The 19,987-nt window shown below is 47.8% G+C and overlaps 1 protein-coding gene across 1 annotated transcript in view; it reads left to right on the top strand.

The window, feature by feature from the left end:
* Positions 1–15,539: 15,539 nt before the first annotated feature.
* The window catches only part of LOC119385501 (glycerophosphodiester phosphodiesterase 1-like), a 37,648-nt gene continuing 33,200 nt past the window's right edge, over positions 15,540–19,987 (top strand). Inside the window, exon 1 of the mRNA XM_049414008.1 lies at positions 15,540–15,866. Coding sequence (XP_049269965.1) covers positions 15,627–15,866 — 240 coding nt within the window. The 5' untranslated portion in view covers positions 15,540–15,626. The remainder of the gene's footprint in view (positions 15,867–19,987) is intronic.

Below are 19,987 nucleotides of genomic sequence, written 5' to 3' on the forward strand. Positions count from 1 at the left end.
GTAAGGAACTTCTTGTGCAAATTGCGCAGCACATGACTAGGGCGCCACGACTGAGGTCTCGGCCTGATGAGAGGATTGTCCGTAATGTCACAAAAAAGATATAAGACACACGGACAACATTTAGAAGAGAAAAACCCAAGCGTCTTCTAACTCCTGCATATGTGTTTCGCCTTGTTGGGTCATTTTATGGACGTCGTAAAATTTCTTCGACCTGCGCTTGCGCGTGTCCAACAGGCGGACCATTTTAATGCCCTTTCGAGCGGAAACGTATCAAACTAAACGACCAAAATTGTCGCAATTTTTATCGTTAGGACATCGCACTGCTGTACCCTCTGCTTTCATGGTCAATGTACGCATCAAAGCTCGTAAAAGCGGCACTCAAGCTAACCCCGGGCACTCCCACGAGCAAGCTCCTCCCGTTGGGTCTGCACAGCACTTACGCAGGATTTTGGGAAGCGCAACTCGCAACGCAGCTGCAGTGCCTTGCGCGAACACCAACAGGCCGCGCCTTGCTCCGGCGCCTCGGCTATACCGGTCAGCCTCATGAAGCAGCTCACCGCATGTCCATTCCCGACCACCTTCTAACCACTTAAAGTTCGCCCCCATCCCGCAATATGGACGCCCGACTACATCAGGGACGGCGGGAAGCTAGATTGGAAGCCCTCGAACGAGAGCACGAGCACATGAACATTACATACTATGGTGACGCCGCCAACTACGACCTCACAAACACCAAGGCAGTAGCCACAGTCACGGACCACACACTCCAAGAACGTTCCAGCGCTTCCGTGCGGTGCGACATCACCGAGGCTGAAGAAATGCCCATTGCGCTCTCTCTTGCCCTCGGCTACTGACAGACAGTCGCTGACAGTACTAACTGACTCTAAAGCGGCTTGCCGCAACTACATATAAGGGCGCATCAACCAACCTGAATTCAATATCACCCTTAGCGCTACAGACATTGGCGAACATCCCAATACACACACAGCCCCGATTTGGCATAGGATCATATGGACACCGGGTCGCATGGCGCTGGAGGGAAACCAGGCAGCGGATGGAGTAGCTCGAGGGTGTACGAGCGGAGCACCCTCTAACTCCGCCTCTAAGGAAACGGTTCCCGTCCCGTGAGACTACTCGGCTATCTTAAACCGTTATAGTGGACATGGGCGAACTTATTCCCTACCCCAGCGGACACTAAATATACACGAATCGGTCAGCTGGAGACAAATTCAAATTGACACGTTTCTAAATTTGCACACCCTGAGTATAAGATACATCCTTCGGCATACCTTCATCCAGGGTTGCCAGGTTTGGCTACTTTGCACCAATTTGGCTACTTTTAGAGGCCGGTGTCGGCAGAAAAAACGTCTTGGCTACTTGGGTCCTTCTTGGCTACTTTCTTCTTCCCTCGATTTGATTCAAATTATGAACATCTGATGATGTCGCAGCTGCTGGTGGTCGAGTATGTGGTGCCAAGACATAGCAACCAAAGCGTGCTTCGAGCTCCCAAAATATTTGGCACCTTGAATACACAAATGAAAATAGCGGCTCAGTGGCCTAAGCAGGGGTAAGGGTCAGTGGTGGGAATCATAAGGTAAATATAAAAAACTACGTGCTTATAACCTGCCAGACAAGCAGGGCTCGCGTACAAAAAAAAAGATGTTTTTGGATAAGTGGCTGGGGCTCAGGGAAATACTGTTGCGTTGGGCCTCATTTTGCAGATCACCTATTGCTGAACGCGACTTTAAACCGCAATTGGAAGTGAACAGGAATCGAAAGTGCTCCACATCCAGGGCGCCCCACACTCATCGACATTGGAAATCGGATATCCGACATTTTAAAGAGACAACACAAAAACCAGGACAGAAGAGGCGAAGGCGACAACACAATAGCTCATTAACAACAGTTGTTAGTGAGAGCTTTCTTAGGATTAGGTCCGGACTGCGAATCTGGAATTCGTCATCGCAGGAAGAAATGATTGCGAAAGTGACTACATTTTATGCTTCCGCGCCAGCAACTGTGATTTTGGGAACACCCATGCCGCAAACTCGTTTTTACTGTCGCAACTTCTAGTCGTTTTAAGAAAAGTCATGCAAGACGCGTGAAGAGTCACATGTCTCATTTGCAACAGCGCAAACACTTCGTCATTATGCGCGATATGATTGCTAAAGTCAACAATTCATGCTGCTCGAATCTGAGAAATTCTTATTTTGAAGTGTTCATGCTGCACCTATTTTTATTTTCAGTGAAAGGGTTTTGCATTTAGTCAATTAAATAAAAACGTCGAAGTTGTTTTCACGCATACGTGGCTACATTTGGCTACTTTTACTGCCCTTTGCTCAAGTTGGCAACTTGTTGGCTAATTTTTTCCAATTTTCTGCTATCTTCTGTCTTTTCGACCTGGCAACCCTTCCCTCATCGCTGCCCATGGCGCACAGCTAAAGCTACCAAATGCCACATTACGTGGGCATGTCAGTCCATTCCAGCTTAGCCCCCGATACAACGTCCTACAGCAGAGCGAAGGGAAGAGCTGCTGACCATCGAGAACCTGGAACTTCGCTTGAGTCTGACTGAACGGGCACGCAGAGCGGCAGCCGCAAGCGGAGCCCTGTAATAAGCCCCCTACGCAAGCCATTAACCTCAGACTACCCGGAGCTTCTCCGCAGCCTGTACTGCAAATAAATAAGTTTTAACCACCGCCACAACAAAAACATAAAAGACACATGGACAACATTAGGAGACAAGCACTCATGAGTCTTCTAAGTCCTGCACGTGTCTTTTGCCTTGGTTGATTATTTTATGGGCTTATTGCATCTACTTACTATCTTCGGCCTGCGCTTGAGCTTGTCAGAAAAGGCGGACCATTTAAGTCAATTCCCTTGTCGAGCTGTATTAAGTACCAAACTGAACGACCAAAATTATCCTAATTTACATGGTTAGGGCCCCGCACTGATGCACCCTCTACTATTATGCACATGGCACGCACGAAAGTACATAAAAGCAGCAAACCCAAGCTCCGATTAGTCTATCGGGGGCGGGATTGACGTGCATCTACTGCATTGTGGCCGAGTAATGCTCTTTCACCAGCGAACGTAAGGTGCCAAAAGCGAAAGCCAATTAAATGCAAAGTAAGTACGTTTATTCAGCCACATTCGCAGATGTTCTGATCAGACTTATGTGTGCGTGTGTAAATGACACCACCTAACAGCATTACGTTCAGCCACAACACCGTTATCGCTGACACTTCTCCGTGTCCCTTTTCACAGGCGTGGTCCTGAAAAAAGATATCTTCTCTGTGGGCGACAGGGCTGAAAATTTAATTTTTAGAATACGTGACACTCTTCTTTCATTCGTAGTAAATAAGGAAGAATAGATGCTTGGCCCCCACGACAACAGTGAAAGAAGAATGCTATCCTCACGACATGAAAAGAACTCATGCCAGGACGCCGTCGTGTAGCCGTAGGTTCCTTTGTGCGCCGGGCTCCATATCTGCGAACAAGACTCTTCTTTTTTGGTCCGCAGATCCGTGATTGAAACAAGCACGTACCGCAACGCACGAGTCGCGGCGCAGTCAGCCTGCCGAGACAAACAGAACACAACTTTCCCCCAGTTGCGGAAGACGCGACCGAGTGACTCCATGCATATGCACACATATCCTGGCTTAAGACGTCGGTGGCCTTCACGCACGGAGTACAACGCGCGAACGGCAATGCTTTCAAGATCTGCCCAATGGGAGGGTGCACGGGGCAGCGACGTCACGTGGGTCCTTCTTCTACAGGTCTACAAAGAGCGAGACGGTGCTCGCGTGTGATTGTCTGTCCACTGTGGTCCACCTTCCTAGAGCAGCGCAGCGTCCACGCTTTCTGGGGTTCAAGTGGTCTTGCTCGCGCAATAGAAGTGCCTCACAGGTCCGGGTCAGCGGCCTTCCGAAGTGCGTGCGAGCGAAACCACTGTCAAGGTCTGAATGCGCTGCTCAATGGCCGTCCGTGCCACGTGCACGTTGCGAGGCGTGCTCTGTGCTGCGCGCCTCGGATGCACGCGCGTTTCTTGCTACCGAATTGTCACCCAGGAGGAGGGATGCATGAGGTTCAACTTTGGTGGATTCCTCGCTGGCTCGGCGTGAGGGAAGCGCGCTCGCTCGCGGCGGAGACGACAGATCCAGGCTACTCTTTCGACAAAGCAGTGCGCGTGGATACAGTCCGGTGGGCGGTCGGTCGGGTCTGAAATCGACCCTCTCTCGTTTCTGACCGGGCGCGGCAAAACAATAGCCGTCGTACGCTTTCCTTTTTCTGCCCCTTCATCGTCGGCTTTCACGCAGTTCCTCTGTCAGGGAGAATCCTGGTTAGAGTGACTTCTTTTTTTCCCGCACCAACGGAGAGGAGAAAGAGCACCTGCCAAGCGCACGCGGTGTCACGCCCCTATAAGAAGGACGAGCGGGTGTCGAGCTCCGAGCAAAGTGAAGGTGGTCAACGACTGGTGGTGGCGTGTGCCTGAGTTTGTGTGCGCGCGCTCTCTTTTGGATACGATCATGGGTAAGCAGCACGTTTGTACGCAGGATGTTTGCGTTTCTGGCACCGATTCTTGCACTAGTTATTCATCATATCGTGATGTTGAGCAAGGAAATTTTCAGCCTAATAGTCTAGTGGCACTGGGGGCTGTTGAATCCAGTAAGAAGCGATTGGTGAAATAATTCCTCAAAGACAAGAGCACTGCTTCACTTTCCCGATGATATCACACAGTTGTTCCGAGCCAAATTTGTAAGCAATTTATTTCGTAATTGCTTTTGGCTTGCCGCGTTCGGCAACTACATGCCCGCTATCACGATTTGCTGAAGCGTGCTCTTATGAAAAAGTTTAATCACAGGGTTTTATTTATTATAAGGAGTATGGGAGGGGGAGGGGGGACAAGTGGTGGCAATAAGACAGGAAATATATCACAGTGCAGTTATATTTCTCAGGAGCCTGGTGAATTTGTCTTTGCTTGTTCGGGAGGACGGCAACAGAGTATGGGCTGCACAATATATCTTAGCTTCATTCATAGCTCAATTCATAATTATATACCGTGGATGAGTACTATCGATGAATACACTGCGTTTCAAGAATATGATATTAGCATGTTGTCTTTTTCAAATATTATTGACAGTCCTGTAAGGTCTACGGTGCTTCAGTTTGCTTAGAGACTCGTCAATAACTTTAAGTAACCAAACAGCCAAACAACGGATCAATTGGGCAAGCTTCACTGCTTATCGCCGGTCCACTAAAATTGAAGAAGCTGTCTATAACAAGCCTAGCGGGTGTCTGCCAAGTAGCTCGTAGAGGGCGTGTGCAACAAAAATTGGACAGGCCCCCCTGCTCAATTCTGGTCCACTAAAAATGAAGAATATCTATATAATTATGCTCATTTCTAGTTAGGATGAGTAGTCTGGTCTGAATGTACACATAATTATAGCGCTTGTTCTTTTATATGTTTGCTAGTCTTTTGTCTTTAAACATTACTTATAACTAACCATATTTAAAACTTCATATAAACAATTCTTGGCCCATCCCCCTGTGTGGGAATGAGCCATGTGTAGAGGCACATTATCATCATTATCATAACTAGGCTAGCGAGTATGTGCCACAGTAATTAGGCAAGCCCCACTACTGAACTGCGGTCCACTAAGAATGAACAAGCTGTATATAACTAGTCTAGCGAGTATGTGCAACAGGAACTGGGGAAGCTCCACTACTCACCTCGAGTCCAGTATATGTTATTAACTTGAAATATGAAGCAGCTTCACCGACATAACGTCGCGAAGACTAGTTAACCACTTCAGGCGCTGGCAAAACTACTATACAGCAAAGTCAAGCAATGAACTTTTGCACTATGATGCCACCAGCTCCGCTGGTTAACCAGTCTCCGCGACGTGAAGTAAACGAATCTGTTTCAAACTCCAAACAGTTTAGGTCTCCGAAAGTTGTCCGGTTTCTGTCCTAAACTTCTTAATCAGAAAAGGGAGGAGTATTGCCAACGTCGGGAACGTATATTTCATGCATGTTCGCCAAAATCACAGTTGCAATAATATACTCGGGCGTGAAAGGCAGTGGGTACCTGCTGTCGTATAAAACTTCTTCAAACTCGATAAATTTCTTACCGCTTGTGTAGTTCACAAGTCTTAGTATCGTACCACTATTGCCATGTATCCATAGTGAACAGCACCAGGAAGCGCGTCGTGCTTGCGGATAGGAAAAAAAAAAGAAAAATAAAGAAATGCAATAGAGAAGTATGCCAGCAACTCTTTTTTAAAACTGCCAGTATTGTATAGTTGGCGTGCTTGAATGTTTCAAAGAAGTTAGCTTTATAATAAAGTGAGACTTGGCGTCGACAACGGGAAATGTAATACGAGACAGGAGAGGAGCGTAGGCCTAGTCAGTGCAAACAGCAACAACGTTCAGCACGAGCCTCTTCTGCATAGCGTTGACGATCCGTCTGCGGAATTCTGCAGGGTGCACTTCTTCACTACAGCTTGTACGCTTTATGAAATGAACTTGCGTACAGGTAACCAACACACAGCACCACCAGCACACATCTATTACCTTCAGGAAAATCAGGGTAGCCTCACAATCCCTTGGGGTATAACCTAATCCTGTTTCTTCCAAGATGTCATCAAGTATGTCAATGACTTCTTGGCAGTTACTCTTAGAGCTGAATGCTATTGCTTCAAGCCAACTGGCGGCCATTTCTTCGCACTTAACTGATGACCAAACAAGTCTTGAAGGAGCCTTGCGACACTTTCTCGGGCCAGCATTTTATCCCTAGGCTTGTTGTCAGCTTATAGAGAGACTAAAATGCAAAAAAGAAAATAATGTTGATTAGTTGAAGCAAATGCAACGTCTCCAGCACCTCAAACAGTCTCAAACAGTCTCAAACAACCAGTGTGTAGTAAACGAACATTAAGTACTCGGGAACGCGCGATCAGTCTCGTTTTGCGGCGCACCGCTCACACACATGTCCATGCCTTGCTTCTTTCGAAACAAAAGGTACTATGAAACACGCCATTCTGGAGTGGGTATATGTGCCTGTCGGTAAAAAAATGAGCCGAGAAAAGCAGCACAGAGTTGCAAAGGTCGTGCGGAAACAGCGTGGTTTCGATATATGACGTGCGTTTATAACATCAGTGGGAAATGCAATAGAGACACATTGCAGTGCAAAGTTATCTTAGAACTTTGACAGTCACATCTCCTCGGCAGCGAACACCTTTCTTGGACGCCTACCTCAGATCGGAAGCGCACGTCACCAGAAAACAACAGTTCGGCTTTGCGAAGCGGTGCGCCTCTTGCAACTGCCGTGCGCATGAGTTGATAAGCGCGCAGAACTCTAATATTTTGATCTCGTCGATTCATAACGGCACAGTGAGGTCCGCTGATCATTTGGCGCTGGATTTCGAAAGAAACGGCCGCATTTTCGTGGTCCGAAAGCACTGCCAACGAATTGTGCTCAGCCTCTTCGTGGCCTCTCCTTATAGAGCCGCTAGCAGACGAATCCGCGACTGCGCGCAGCAAAAAATGGCGGACGCGCCCAGTGTTGCCGGAGCACCAAGCATTATGAATATCCCCAATTGCCGATGAATATTCATATTGGTGTCGCTCGGTGAAACAGGATGGCTCCAGTTTGGTCATCTAGCCTGCGTCAGCTAATAGGAATCGTGGTCTGCTATGTGGTAGATTTGTGCTTTACATTTTGTCTTGACAATAACACGTAATTACCTAATTCATCATTTACCTAAGCTGCTACTGAACTGCCCAACGTTAATCTATTCTCTTGTTTTTACCATATGTTAACTAAACGTGTCTTGCTTGCAAGTGACTGATGACTCAATACTGCCATCTGCTTTGAAGACCACAACCTCTAATAGGCGGACGTCTTCGCATCTTGCTTGCTAAATATACTGCCATTTCATTACAACCTCTTAACGAGTATCCGAACTTTTCCTCCACCAGGACCATGCCTCGTTTTGTTTCCGACAATGGTTCTAGTTTTGTGCACAGGCCACGAGCTCACGTCCAAAACACTGAGACACTGCTTTTTGTGCTTACACATATTTCTCATTCTGATGTCGATTTTCGGAGTATTCGAAAATATCCATGGTGTCTTTGTTTCTGTTTCACTTTCAAATCCACTTCACTGCCTTCGTTTCTCTGCCTTTCTCGATGATGACTTCCGCTTGTTTATTTACGCTTTAAGTAACCCCTGGCTAACCTCTAACATTGTAGACCTTCCATTTCATGAAATTGCTTCCGAGCTAAACGAGGGGAATTGATGGAGAGGTCATTTCTTTGTTGGAAACTATTTAATGAAACCAACAGATAACGATGCTCAGGATAGGGTACATTATTTATAGGTTTTATCTGCAGTATAGAAATTATCACACTAATGGAAAGGGATGTAAATGAATGAAAAAGCAACTTGCCGCAGGTAGGGACCAAACTCGGAACCTTCCGATAACGCGCCCGATGCTCTACCAATTGGGCTACAGCGACGGTCGCTTTCCCATTCACTTTAATGGGAATTTTATGTTCCTTTTGAGCCATCCTTGGAGTGTTAGCCAGCGCCAGCGCCAAACGAGCCCTAGATTAAGCCCTCATAGCGAGGGTTTCATTCCGGCAGATTTGGTGCCTTAGGTAGTGTGTGCGGGCTTACTGGTCAGCGTCCAGCTCGCAATGACATCACGTGCTACGTGACGCCATCTGAAAAAAAAAATGAGTGTTCCACACTCGGCGTCATGGCTGCGAGCGGCACCGGCTAACACTACCAGGATTACGCAAGAAAACATAAAATACCGACTATAGTGTAGCTCAAGTGGCGGAGAATTGCACGCGTTATCGGAAGGTTGTAGGTTATGTACCAACTTGCGGCAAGTTGATTTTCGATCCACTTGATTTTTTAACACGAAAGTGTTTTATGCCGGGGTCCACCAAGAATTCAGTGACGTATTTCCGTCACGGAGAAGACGTCGAAAAAATTTACACGATCAGATGGCAAAGAAAAAAAGTTCCGTCAACTGGCATCGAACACACGACCGCTCGGTACGCGACAACAGACGCCGGGGGCTATCCACTGCGCCACGGTCACAGACTCTAGAGGTTTTACAAACGCGCCTTTTATGTCTACCACTCTCCCGGTCGGCGGGTTGGTGCTGACCTCTGGGAGCTGTAGAGTAAAGTAATTCGTCATTACTGCGGCCTCCGCGATTAGCACATGCAACGCGTTACGTCCGTCCCATTCAGTGTGTTTTCAATACAAGTTCAATTTTGTCAATGCCTTAACACACCGCGAGGTGGCGACCTTAGCGCAAGCGTCGTGAAAGCGTCGGCCTCGCTCATACCATCACGCTAATCCAAACCAAGGAAACAAAAAAAAATTACAGCATATCCACGGGTGAATGATGAAGAGCTTGGACGAAGCTCCTGAAGCAATCATGTGTACACCGTGAAATGTTCAGTGGTTTCGCCCAGCAGTAATCAAAGCGATACGCCGCTTTGATTATTTTTCCTTGTTCCCTTTTTCCTTCTTTTCTTATCTGTCTAATTTTTAAATTTTTAATGTTTGTTATTGTTTTATTATTTATTTATTTATTACTTTCCATTTTTACTCTTTTATTTTGTTTAATTTAATTTTTTTCATTTTCTATTTATTTTATTTATTTTTTATTTTATTTATTTTCTGTATCTCTATGGGACACCGCCATCTAGTACATCGTCACCCAACTGCAGTTTGCATGCATCTCTATGGGACAGCGCCATCTATTATACTGTTCGGCAAACACTGCCACGGTTACGCCTGACATGGGACAAGGTTAGACTAAGAGGAGCTACGCCCCTAAAATAGTTCTGCGACGCGCGCCTGCCTCACCTGGCTGTAACATCGCGTTCCCCGCTCACGCGCTCGCCCCGAGAAAAATCACGGCCGGGCTACCGGGGCGGCACGACGCGCTTTGCGTTTCCCGCTAGTCCGGCCGTGGTGTTCAATCACAATTTAACATGCCGCGGGATGGCGACCAAGTTCTGCGTCCAATACGCGACGCTCTTCTGGCTATCACACCTCGTTCTCTGATTACGCTTTTACCGTTAACTACTACAGCTACCACAAGGGTTTGTTTAATCATTTAGCATGGACGTTAGTCGTCGGGAAGGAGATGTACCAATAATCATCAAAGTAGGTACATCCACGTTAAACGGTGCTACAGCTGCCAGACATCAATATACATTGTGCAAACTCTCTTATATCAATGTACAGTAAACATTCGGTTGCTTCTTTAAGGGCACGTTTTAGTTCCGTGTTATTCCGATTCCTATATGTCGAAGGCATCAACCATGTTTTTTTCCTTTCATAACATAATTACCGTACTACATTCAAAACCTATTCATAATGTGCCCTATATCTTCTTTAGCTTCATTTTCTATTGGTTTCATGAAGTTGCTTCCAGGCTAGAAATATTTATTCACGATGACCGTTCACTTATTTGCGTTCATGCTCGTTAGTCTGTCGAGTAAAGCAATTCTGCTTTCAGCTTCTCTGACTTCAAAAAATGCCAGACCTGCATAACCTGCTCCATTCCGTGCCTGACTTGAAATGGCGTCAAAATGCCAACTGACCCATCGTCTTTCGTTTAACTTAACCACGACAGGATCACGATGTGTTTAGCCATGGAATATTAGTAAAAGTTAGCGCAGCTTGCACTAAGTCGCGCAAGGCTGGGTCACAGCAGAGACGGTGCCCTTACAAAAATGGATATAGACAGACTATAGACTGTCTAAAAATGAATTTAGGTGGTTTATAGATTGTCTAAGTCCGTTTTTGTAAGGGTGGGCTGGTCCTGGCTTGGCTAGGCTTTCGCCTTCTCACCTCTGTCTTTCACGCCTCTTGCTATACTTTACTATATATGGCTACGCTTGCTCTCTTTCTTTTTGCCTCTGCTTTTGCTATCTCGTTTTCTCTCTGTCAGTTTCTTTCTCTGTCTTTTTCTCTCTTTCTTCCCTTTCTTTCTCTCTCTTTCTCTTTATTTCGCGCGCGCTCTCTGTCTCTACGGTCGTCCTCTCACCTTCTATCTTTATCTCTCTTTCTTCCCTTTGTTTCTATCTATTTCAATCTTTCTTTTTGAAGATATTAGGCGCAACTTGGCTTTCACTCGAAAAACATGTTCACTCACGCATCCACTCAGGAACACACCCCACACACAGCGGTCTGTGTGTGGGGTGTGTTCCCGAGTGGATGCGTGTGTGAATGTGAGTGTGTTTTTCGAGTGAAAGCCAAAATGCACCAAATATCTTCAAAATGACAAGTGACCAACTAGCCCAACAACAAGCCCCTTCAACATATCTCTTTATTAAAGACGACAGTCTTTCTTGGGATACTTAAACGGAAAAAATTTTGGTCTGTCTTTCTGTCTGTCTTTCTGTTTGTCGGCACGTCACTCAATTCAGCCACCCGGCCAAAGTTGAACCACTTGCTTACCGCCCACCCAGCTTGAACTGGCACAGCTGTTCTTACTTGTGAACGTTGCCGATCAAAAAGTAAATATTACGCATATCTGAGGCGCAACATCCCTAGATAAGTATTAGATGGTGTGTTCCTTTAATAGAAAATGCATACACGTAATTCTAAAGACCCTAGTTTCTTAAGCTGCGCTGAAAATGAGACTGCGCTGAAACTTGCCTTCCTCCGTGCCCTCTGCACGAGCTCATTGTTGTGTTTCGGTTTCGGTTCTGTATTGCAGTGTACGAATGCCATGGGGCTCCGCTCTGGCATTCCTCTTTTACCCAGGCGACGTGTAAATAAAAGAGTGTGTGGAGAGTACTCGTTGAGGGCGGACGTTTCTTCTGCTTCGGCGCTTCGCGCCAAACCGCGTGCTCGGGCTGGCTGGCGTCCCCGCCGGTCGCGTTGGTCACCGCCGGTCTTCGCCTACTGCTGCGCCGGGACTACCAGCCCGCAACACAGCACTCATGTTTCCCGACGTATTGCCAGATGGCGTCCATATCACACGCAGCGCCTCTGCTATCGTCTTTAGACGACATTTGCAGCGAAGCACGCAGATACGCGGCCAATTTTTTTCTACGCCTTTCTATCTTTTTCTCGGAGCATGTGTTCTGGGAGCGAAGCAGAAGAGGAAGAAGAGGACGACAATTAAGAACAGGACGAAGGCAGCGCGTGCCCGTTCATGATGATTTTAATTTTTTATCAACGACACAGGACCAACCTCGAGCCAAACAGCTCCTATGTTCTACAGAACAGCAATTACCAGCATACGGCGTAATGTTGGAACTATTGGCTGAAGATGACACAGCGCTTCAATAATCCTTCTCAACGACAGTTAGCGCGAGGCGTCTATTAAGGCGAAAGCCTTAGATGCCTCGTCGAACGCGAAGTGATCGTCGGCGGCGGCAACGCGAGTGGTGCAATCATGATTACGTCGAAGGTCGCCAACATATTTGACGTCATCATGACGTCACTATGATGTCACATAACCTGGCGTTACATGATGACGTCATCGCATGACATTGTCACCGGTGAAAGGTGGCATGAAAAACCGCGTAAGGTGCAGAAAGCTTCAAGTTCTTTTGATCCCGGAGGCAGTGCAAATCCAAGCTGGGTTGTGGAAAGCTTTCGGGCGGGATGAATAGAGTCGAGTGAGAAGAAAAAACATGGTTGATCCCTCCGTCATAGGATTCGGTATAACTCGAAAGTGAACCGTGTATTCACAGGAATATAGTTGATTGCTTTTTGTACATTGCGGTATGAGAGCTTGCACAAACAAAGTCTATTGATGTTTGGAAGCTGTAGCACCGTTTGATATGGATGCACCCACGTTGACACCTAGAAGCACATCTCCAGCCCAACGGTTAACGCCAGAAATCATGATTTCACTCATGTGGTAGCTGAAATAGTTAAGATGTACTACCTTGACACAGCACATCCTGAATGCTGCGCAAATATGGCATCAGCAAGCACACAATACTGGTACTCGATATGCAATCATTCAAAGCGTCATTATTTGAGGATAGAAACGGCAGGTGCACTACGCCTGTACCCACGCATATACAGCACAATGCTTCAGGAACGCGAAAAGTAGAGTTCGTAGCACCGTGGCTCGTAGCTTGAGCCGTGAACGCGGGAAGGCGTTCCACTTACCGCTGCACGGAAAGCTAAAACTACCGAAGCGTTCAATCTTGGCGCTCGTTATTTTCATGACGTGGCCTCCGAGATTAGCTGCGGCAACAGGCCGTTGCTCAGGCCGTTCCATTCGCACGGGGAGAGCGTAATGAGAGAAAGCAGTGGCGCTGCCATACGAGCGTCTTTGATTGGATGCTGAGCTTGGGCTAAGGTCACCATCTCGCGGAATGTGAGAGAGTTAACAAAACGATAATACCACGGCCGGGCTAGAAACGCGAAGCGAAACGTGACGCGCGTCGTGTCTCCTCTCTGCCTGGCCGTCATTTCTCACGGGGCGAGAAATGACGGGCAGCCAGGCAGAGATGACTCCTTGTTTCCCTCCTCCTCACAATACTGCTCCTAACCATCACTTCCCTTTCCCACCCCTTGCTATATAATACGATACGTGGCTATGCTTGCTCTCTCTTTTTTCGATCTCTTTCTGTGTTTGTTTTTTGCTCTCTTTCTCTTTCTGTCTATTTCTTTCTTTGTCTTTCTACTTTGTCTCTCTTTCTTCCCTTTCTTTCTCTCTATTATTCTCTTTCTCTCTATCTCTTCGTTGCTCGCTCTCTGTTTCTACATACGTACTCGTTTTCCTACATTCTATCTTTCTCTCTTTCTTCTGTTTGTTGATCACTGTTGCCCACTTTCTCTTTCTTTCTATCTCTTTCTCTCTCTCTACACGCCCTCTCGCCTTCTATATTTTGCTCTCTTTCTTCCATTTCTTTATCTCGATTTCCCTCTTTCTTTGTATCTCTGTCTTTCTCTTTCTCTCTCTGAACTCATTCTCTCGCCCATCAGAGTTATTGCATCCCGCACCGGAGAAATCTGCGCACGTTTTCTGGGAGTGAAGCAGAAGATGTCGAGGACGAACACGAAGAAGAGGACTAAGAGATCACGTGTCGGTTCATGACGATGATAATTTTCGGGTCACGCCACGCGGATTAACGACAATCTCAATAGCTCCGCTGTAAAAAGAAGATGGCTCTCGACTTCAGTTGTCTTAGATAAATAGATAAAAGAGATAAATGCTTCAAGGACCTTGTGACTGAGACAAAAAGTCCCTTCCGTCAAATTCTCGCAAGAGCGCAGCGAGAAATCCTAAATTAAAAGATTGCCGTTGCTGAACGCGGTAAACCAAGTTTTTCGAGCGAGAGCTCCGTTTTTCTTGCTTCGGCGAATGACGAGTCCATTGGCTTGCAGAGATTTGACATCAATGCAAGAGCGAGAAGAATTCTACCCGCTTCTACTACGAGCCGCGACAAGGGAGCCAACGTGTTGCGCTACAAGACAACACACACACGCTGCTCGCCGTCGTCACCACTGTCGGAGGGAACGCGCAGTGAACTTCCATGCAGCCAGGTCTCTGGCGGTGGCGGCACAAAGCTCACCTTGAACGGCAGTTCCTTCCCGAAGGCGCCGCACGAGTGCTCGCTGAAGGTCCTTCGCCGGCTTTCACATTGGCTGAGCTTGAAGGTCAAACGCACGCACGCAGGCGTTTTCTGCGTTTGTACCGAGAGGAGTAGTGCAGTAGGTGTGAAATTCGCGTCAAAGATCACCTTGTATAACAATGACTTCACGCTGTTCCACAGCAACCATTAAGTCGTGCCTGAACTTTCAAGCTTTTCTACCGCGCATCATCAGCAATGCTGCTAAATTCGCTTCTGTACTACTGCGCAATCTGATATTCTACGGTTGCCATAATTTAATAAGCAGGTCAACCTATTTATAGTTGAACCTGATCATTTGTGCCCTAATGCCGATGGCGTTGTTGCTGCTGCTCCTGGAATAGCCATAAATCTATTAAAAGGCCCATAAACCGAGCATAAAGACGAGAGAGTGGTTTCCTTTTAGCCTTCACTATCCTTCCTGCAGGCAGTGTCTACTCTTCGCCACCACTTAAGCGCCGTACCTATCAGAATATCACTTTTGTCGCTTACACGCTGTTATTTCGGAAAGCGTAGTCGGAAACACAAAACGAAGTGAAATCAGTTGATCGTGCACGATAGGCGCGCGGCGCAAGGAAGGCGGCTGCACAGAAACGCAGCCAATTCACAACTGATAATTCTCGTATATGGACTATAACGAGATTATGTACCTGTGTTGACGTGATGTGAATAATCCTTCTGCCGTCACACAGTTTGCCAAAAAGACGAGACACGCGAAGACAAAATAACGCGCTAATTTTTTTGTATATTACACGCTGTTTAGGCGCCCTTTAAAAAGAAAGTGTTAGCTACAACAATGCTCTTTTTCTTCAGTCACGTGCGTGACACGGGCGCGCACGCTCTAGTGAAAACTGAAGAAAATGAAGAACGTGCTTTGGAATCTGCGCATTTAGTCGTGAAACCGGCGCTCAACGGGACATCAGCGAGTCCCAACGCAAGCTCGGTTTGAGCGTTCGCAAGTCTGCCTGAAACGTGTCTCTTTAGAGCGTCATGGTTTCCCCTCAAGCCGTCGCAATCATCGCCATTATCGGCGGCCTGGCTGTTCGGTGGTCCTCGATACCGCGAGTCGATGACAGCCTGGTCTCAGAGGTGATTGGCGTGAAAAACGACGACGACTCACAGCTGCCACCCGTCTTCGGGCACCGCGGCTGTGCCCTCGACGCCCCCGAGAACACATTGGCCGCCTTCCAGGAGGCCAAGAAGAACAACGCTGACGGAATCGAGTTCGACCTGACATTCACGCGGGACAACGTACCCGTCATCTTCCACGACGACACGCTCGAGCGGACCACCAACGGTGAGGGCCCGATAGAGAACATCACTTTCGAGGAGCTGCGTCGGCTGGACGCCTCGTGCAAACATCCGCTCGCAGAGCGTTTTCCGAGACAGCGCGTCCCCACGCTGGAAGAAGCCGTCGAGGAGTGCCTTCGTCTCGGTATGCGGCTGATCATCGACGTCAAGAACCCCGACTCCCGTGCCATCGAGGTGGTCGACAAGCTGTTTCGTGAAAGACCCGAGCTGTATGGACGGGCGCTGGTCGCCTCTTTCTACCATAACTACGTGTACCTACTGCGATGCCGAAATCCACAAATTGTGACAGCGCTGACTTGGCAGCCGGGAATCCTGGCCTACGAGGACATGAACAACACGCGACCACGCCACGAGTCAGTTCTAGCGCACATGATCGACAGAATGGCCGATTGGCTCCTAGACAAGGCTCTCCACTCCGGCTTGCTGCCTTTCCTAACCGGTGCCTCGGTCGTCATGATTAGCGATAACGTGATGAGCATCGAATACGTGAATGCTTGGCATGACTGGGGTGTGCATGTGATCACCTGGACGCCCAACCATCCATCAGAAAAGGACTTCTTCCGCCGATCGCTGGGGGTCAGCGTCATCACGGATACCATGCACCCGGTTTAGAGAGACCGCGCGCTGTTCATCGTTTCGCGTGCAAACAGCAACCCTCGCTTAAATATACTCATTCTAAGGCACTCGTTGAGACTGGCTTTCTTTACACCGTTCAATATCGCGAGCAGGCTCTCCCTTTACAAAGCCTCCAGAAAATAAACGGAATTATGGCTGTGCAACTCGTGCGCACTTTCTACAGCCGCTAGGTGTTCCCACTATTTCAGCCAGTATCTCGTAATCGCATTCACTATTGCCTGATTAGGGATGCTATCGGCTCGTAATGATTTCTAAAGTACTGTCACGGTTGTGTAGCATGTTTGTATGATAGAATAACATTGGCAATGACGAGGTTGCCTTCAGTATAGGTTCTGTCTCGTGTTGCAGTTGGTTTATAGCTATGCGTTACTAATGTTCGCTCATATGTTTGTTCTGTCTGATACGCCTCTTTGTTTAAATCCGTGCCTTGGTCAAAGGTTGACGACGGGTGTGTAAGGAAAAGTTTGATGTCAGGCGCAGGCTGAAATGTAATGTCTTCATCGTGACACTTGGCAGGCTTATGCCATTTGAAGACGTATTAGGGTAATCTTACCCCAACACGGCTGTCTGTTTTCCTGCCTTGTCTTACCTACTTTAACTTCACAATTTGTCTCAACTGAAACAATTGCTGCTGGATTCGTTAAAATTTTCTTAATTTTCCATTTGTGCTGTCCTGAGGAAGGTATTACGCTACTGTCGAAAAAAAAAAAAGATTGCACGCAGTTTGCATTCAGTCGCGCAATGCTTGGCACAGCGAAGCACGGGCCTGTCACCGTTCGTACTCACCCGTCGACCGACACGTCTAGCTTCGAGATGCGTGGCTTCCTCATCGGAACTACGCAGCCAGGTTACGCACAATAGAGCGGAGGTTGCGCGCGATGTCTTCGTCGATAGGCGTGGCTTAGCTACAGCGCATGCGCAGCTTGTCCAAGTGGTGAGGTATCTGGTCGCTAGACGACGCGATGCTTGCTTGCTCTTTCTTTCTATCTTTTTCTCTCTCTCGTTGATGTTCTGCCTGTCTGTTCTTCTTTCTGTATTTTTTTCAAATTCTTTCTGTGCTACGCTTTACTCTCCTCTTTCTTTCCCTCCTCCTCACCATCACAACTCTCCTTCTCACGCTCACTTCCCTTTCCCACCCTTTACAACACTATACTATACAAGGCTGTGCTATGCTATGCTAGAGTGCCTGGATAGCCGAGTGGTTAGGACGTTTGTCTCTGAATCAAGGGTACGTGGGTTCGAATCCAGCCTCGTGAACAACTTTTTTACAGCGAAAGATGTTGTGAGATCACAACGCCAGAAACGGCTCTTAAGGACCGTTTCTGGCACCGTAGTTGTCCGCCGCCGCCGCCGCCGCCTGCGTCCTAACCACTATCGCGCGATGGTACGAGGTTCGAACCTGGGTCCTCTGCGTGGGAGCCCAGTATTCTACCTCAGAGCCATGCCGGTGCTGGAAACTGCGTCGCAAAAAGACCCTATACAGGCTTCATGCCGGGAAGGAACCACATTAACATATGTAATGTAGTGTGGTAGGAGAGTAAAATAACAACCAGGGTGTCGCACAACGCGGATTCTGTAACCAGGCGTCACACAATGCGAATTGCGCAACGAGTGGGTTGTTGAATGCTTCCAACCCATTACACAGGGCTCTACCATAATTCGTTATCGTCATCAGCCACAGCATCAACAAAGGGCACATAATGTCTTGCAGGTGTTTAGCGGGTACCACGGTTCTCCGCAGAATGACGAAAAATTGTATAGTGGCTGCTTCCCTACTTCACAAAAATTATGATGATTTATAGCGTAGTGGGTTCTTCGCAAGTGAACTTCTATTGGTTTCCAAGGAAGCCCATAGGGCTCCAGTGATCCACTTCCTGAGGTTCAAAATAAAGTTAATTTCCCAGGTGTGCAATTCTCTCGATGGCCAAATGTGAAAAGGTGGCAAGTGGAATTTGCTTAAACACCTTTTGAACGAGTCGAATTCCAAGACTGATCAAAGGCAAGCCATTGCTAAAATTCTCCTTGCGGCCAGACAGTCTGAATATGAAGACACCACACTGGACGGATTGGCTCGCAGATGACCTACCTATTGGCTCCTCGAGCTGTTCTGACTATCCGTCCTACACAAGCCTCCCTTGCGTTGAGCTCGATGAGCCCTTTAACGCCAATGAGGTCTGGGAGGTTCTTCAAAACCTTAATGGAAGATCGGCTCCGGGCCCGGATGGCATCTCTAACAGAGCCCTCAGGAATCTGGAAGAAGAATCCATCAAGTTGCTTACTGATGAAATCAGTCGGATATGGGAGCAGGCTTCTGTTCCAGACTACTGGAAAATGGCCTTGGTCGTCTTAATCCCCAAACCGGGGTGCCCTCCGGGTCTAGCCAATCTTAGGCCCATATCCCTCACGTCCTGCGTCGACAAGGTGGCGGAACACGTCATTCACAACCGCATCTCTAAGTACATCGAGAAGAAGGGTCTTTTCCCCTACAACATGTTTGGGTTTCGTCCGTCCTTGTCGACGCAGGACACGATGAAGATAATCAAACATCAGATCATAGACGTGAACACGACATGTTAGAGGCATCCTAGGTCTTGATTTGGAAAAGGCTTTTGATAACATCTCTCACGCGCACATCCTTAACTCCATTTCAGAGCTTGGGCTGGGAGAAACGTTTCACAGGTACGTCAGCTCCTTTCTCGAATCCAGGAAGGCCACGCTCCATATCTGGGACCTCAAGTCCGCTCCCTTCGCACTGGGCCCCAAAGGCACGCCGCAAGGGGCGGTGATATCCCAGCTTCTCTTTAACATTGCCATGTGCGAGTTGTCCAAACTGCTATGTCAAGTCAAGGGCATCAGCCACACGCTTTACGCTGATGACATTACCATCTGATGTCCCGGAGGCAGCGCAGAGAGGTCGAGACTGCCCTCCAAGAAGCAATCGATCAGACGGAGATTTCTCGCCGGCACAGGGCTGAGACGCTCTTCGAATAAATCAGAATTGCTTTTATACAGGCCCAACAGAAAGGGAGCTAAACCGAAGGACTGGAAGTTTTTATCAGAGGTGGATATAGTAATTGACACTGGCAGTGGCGCCCCCATTCCCAGGGTGGATGCTAATAGAGTGCTGGGCATGATAATTGAGTCTAACGGGTACAATGGGCGGACCATTGCAAAGATTTATACCAAGACCGAGAACATGATCAGGTTGATTAATAGTGTTTCGAACAGAAGGGGAGGACTCAGAGAGGACAATCTCCTGAGACTTTCACGCATTCCTGATGAGTCGTATTACGTACGTTGCTGCCACGGACGCATGGTACGGATTCGAAAAGAAGAAGCTGGAAACGCTGATCAGGAAGAGCATAAAGAGGGTGCTGGGCATCCCCGAGCGGACCAGCACTGAA

Source organism: Rhipicephalus sanguineus, chromosome 3, assembly GCF_013339695.2.
Source record: "Rhipicephalus sanguineus isolate Rsan-2018 chromosome 3, BIME_Rsan_1.4, whole genome shotgun sequence".
Taxonomy (NCBI): Eukaryota; Metazoa; Arthropoda; class Arachnida; order Ixodida; family Ixodidae; genus Rhipicephalus; species Rhipicephalus sanguineus.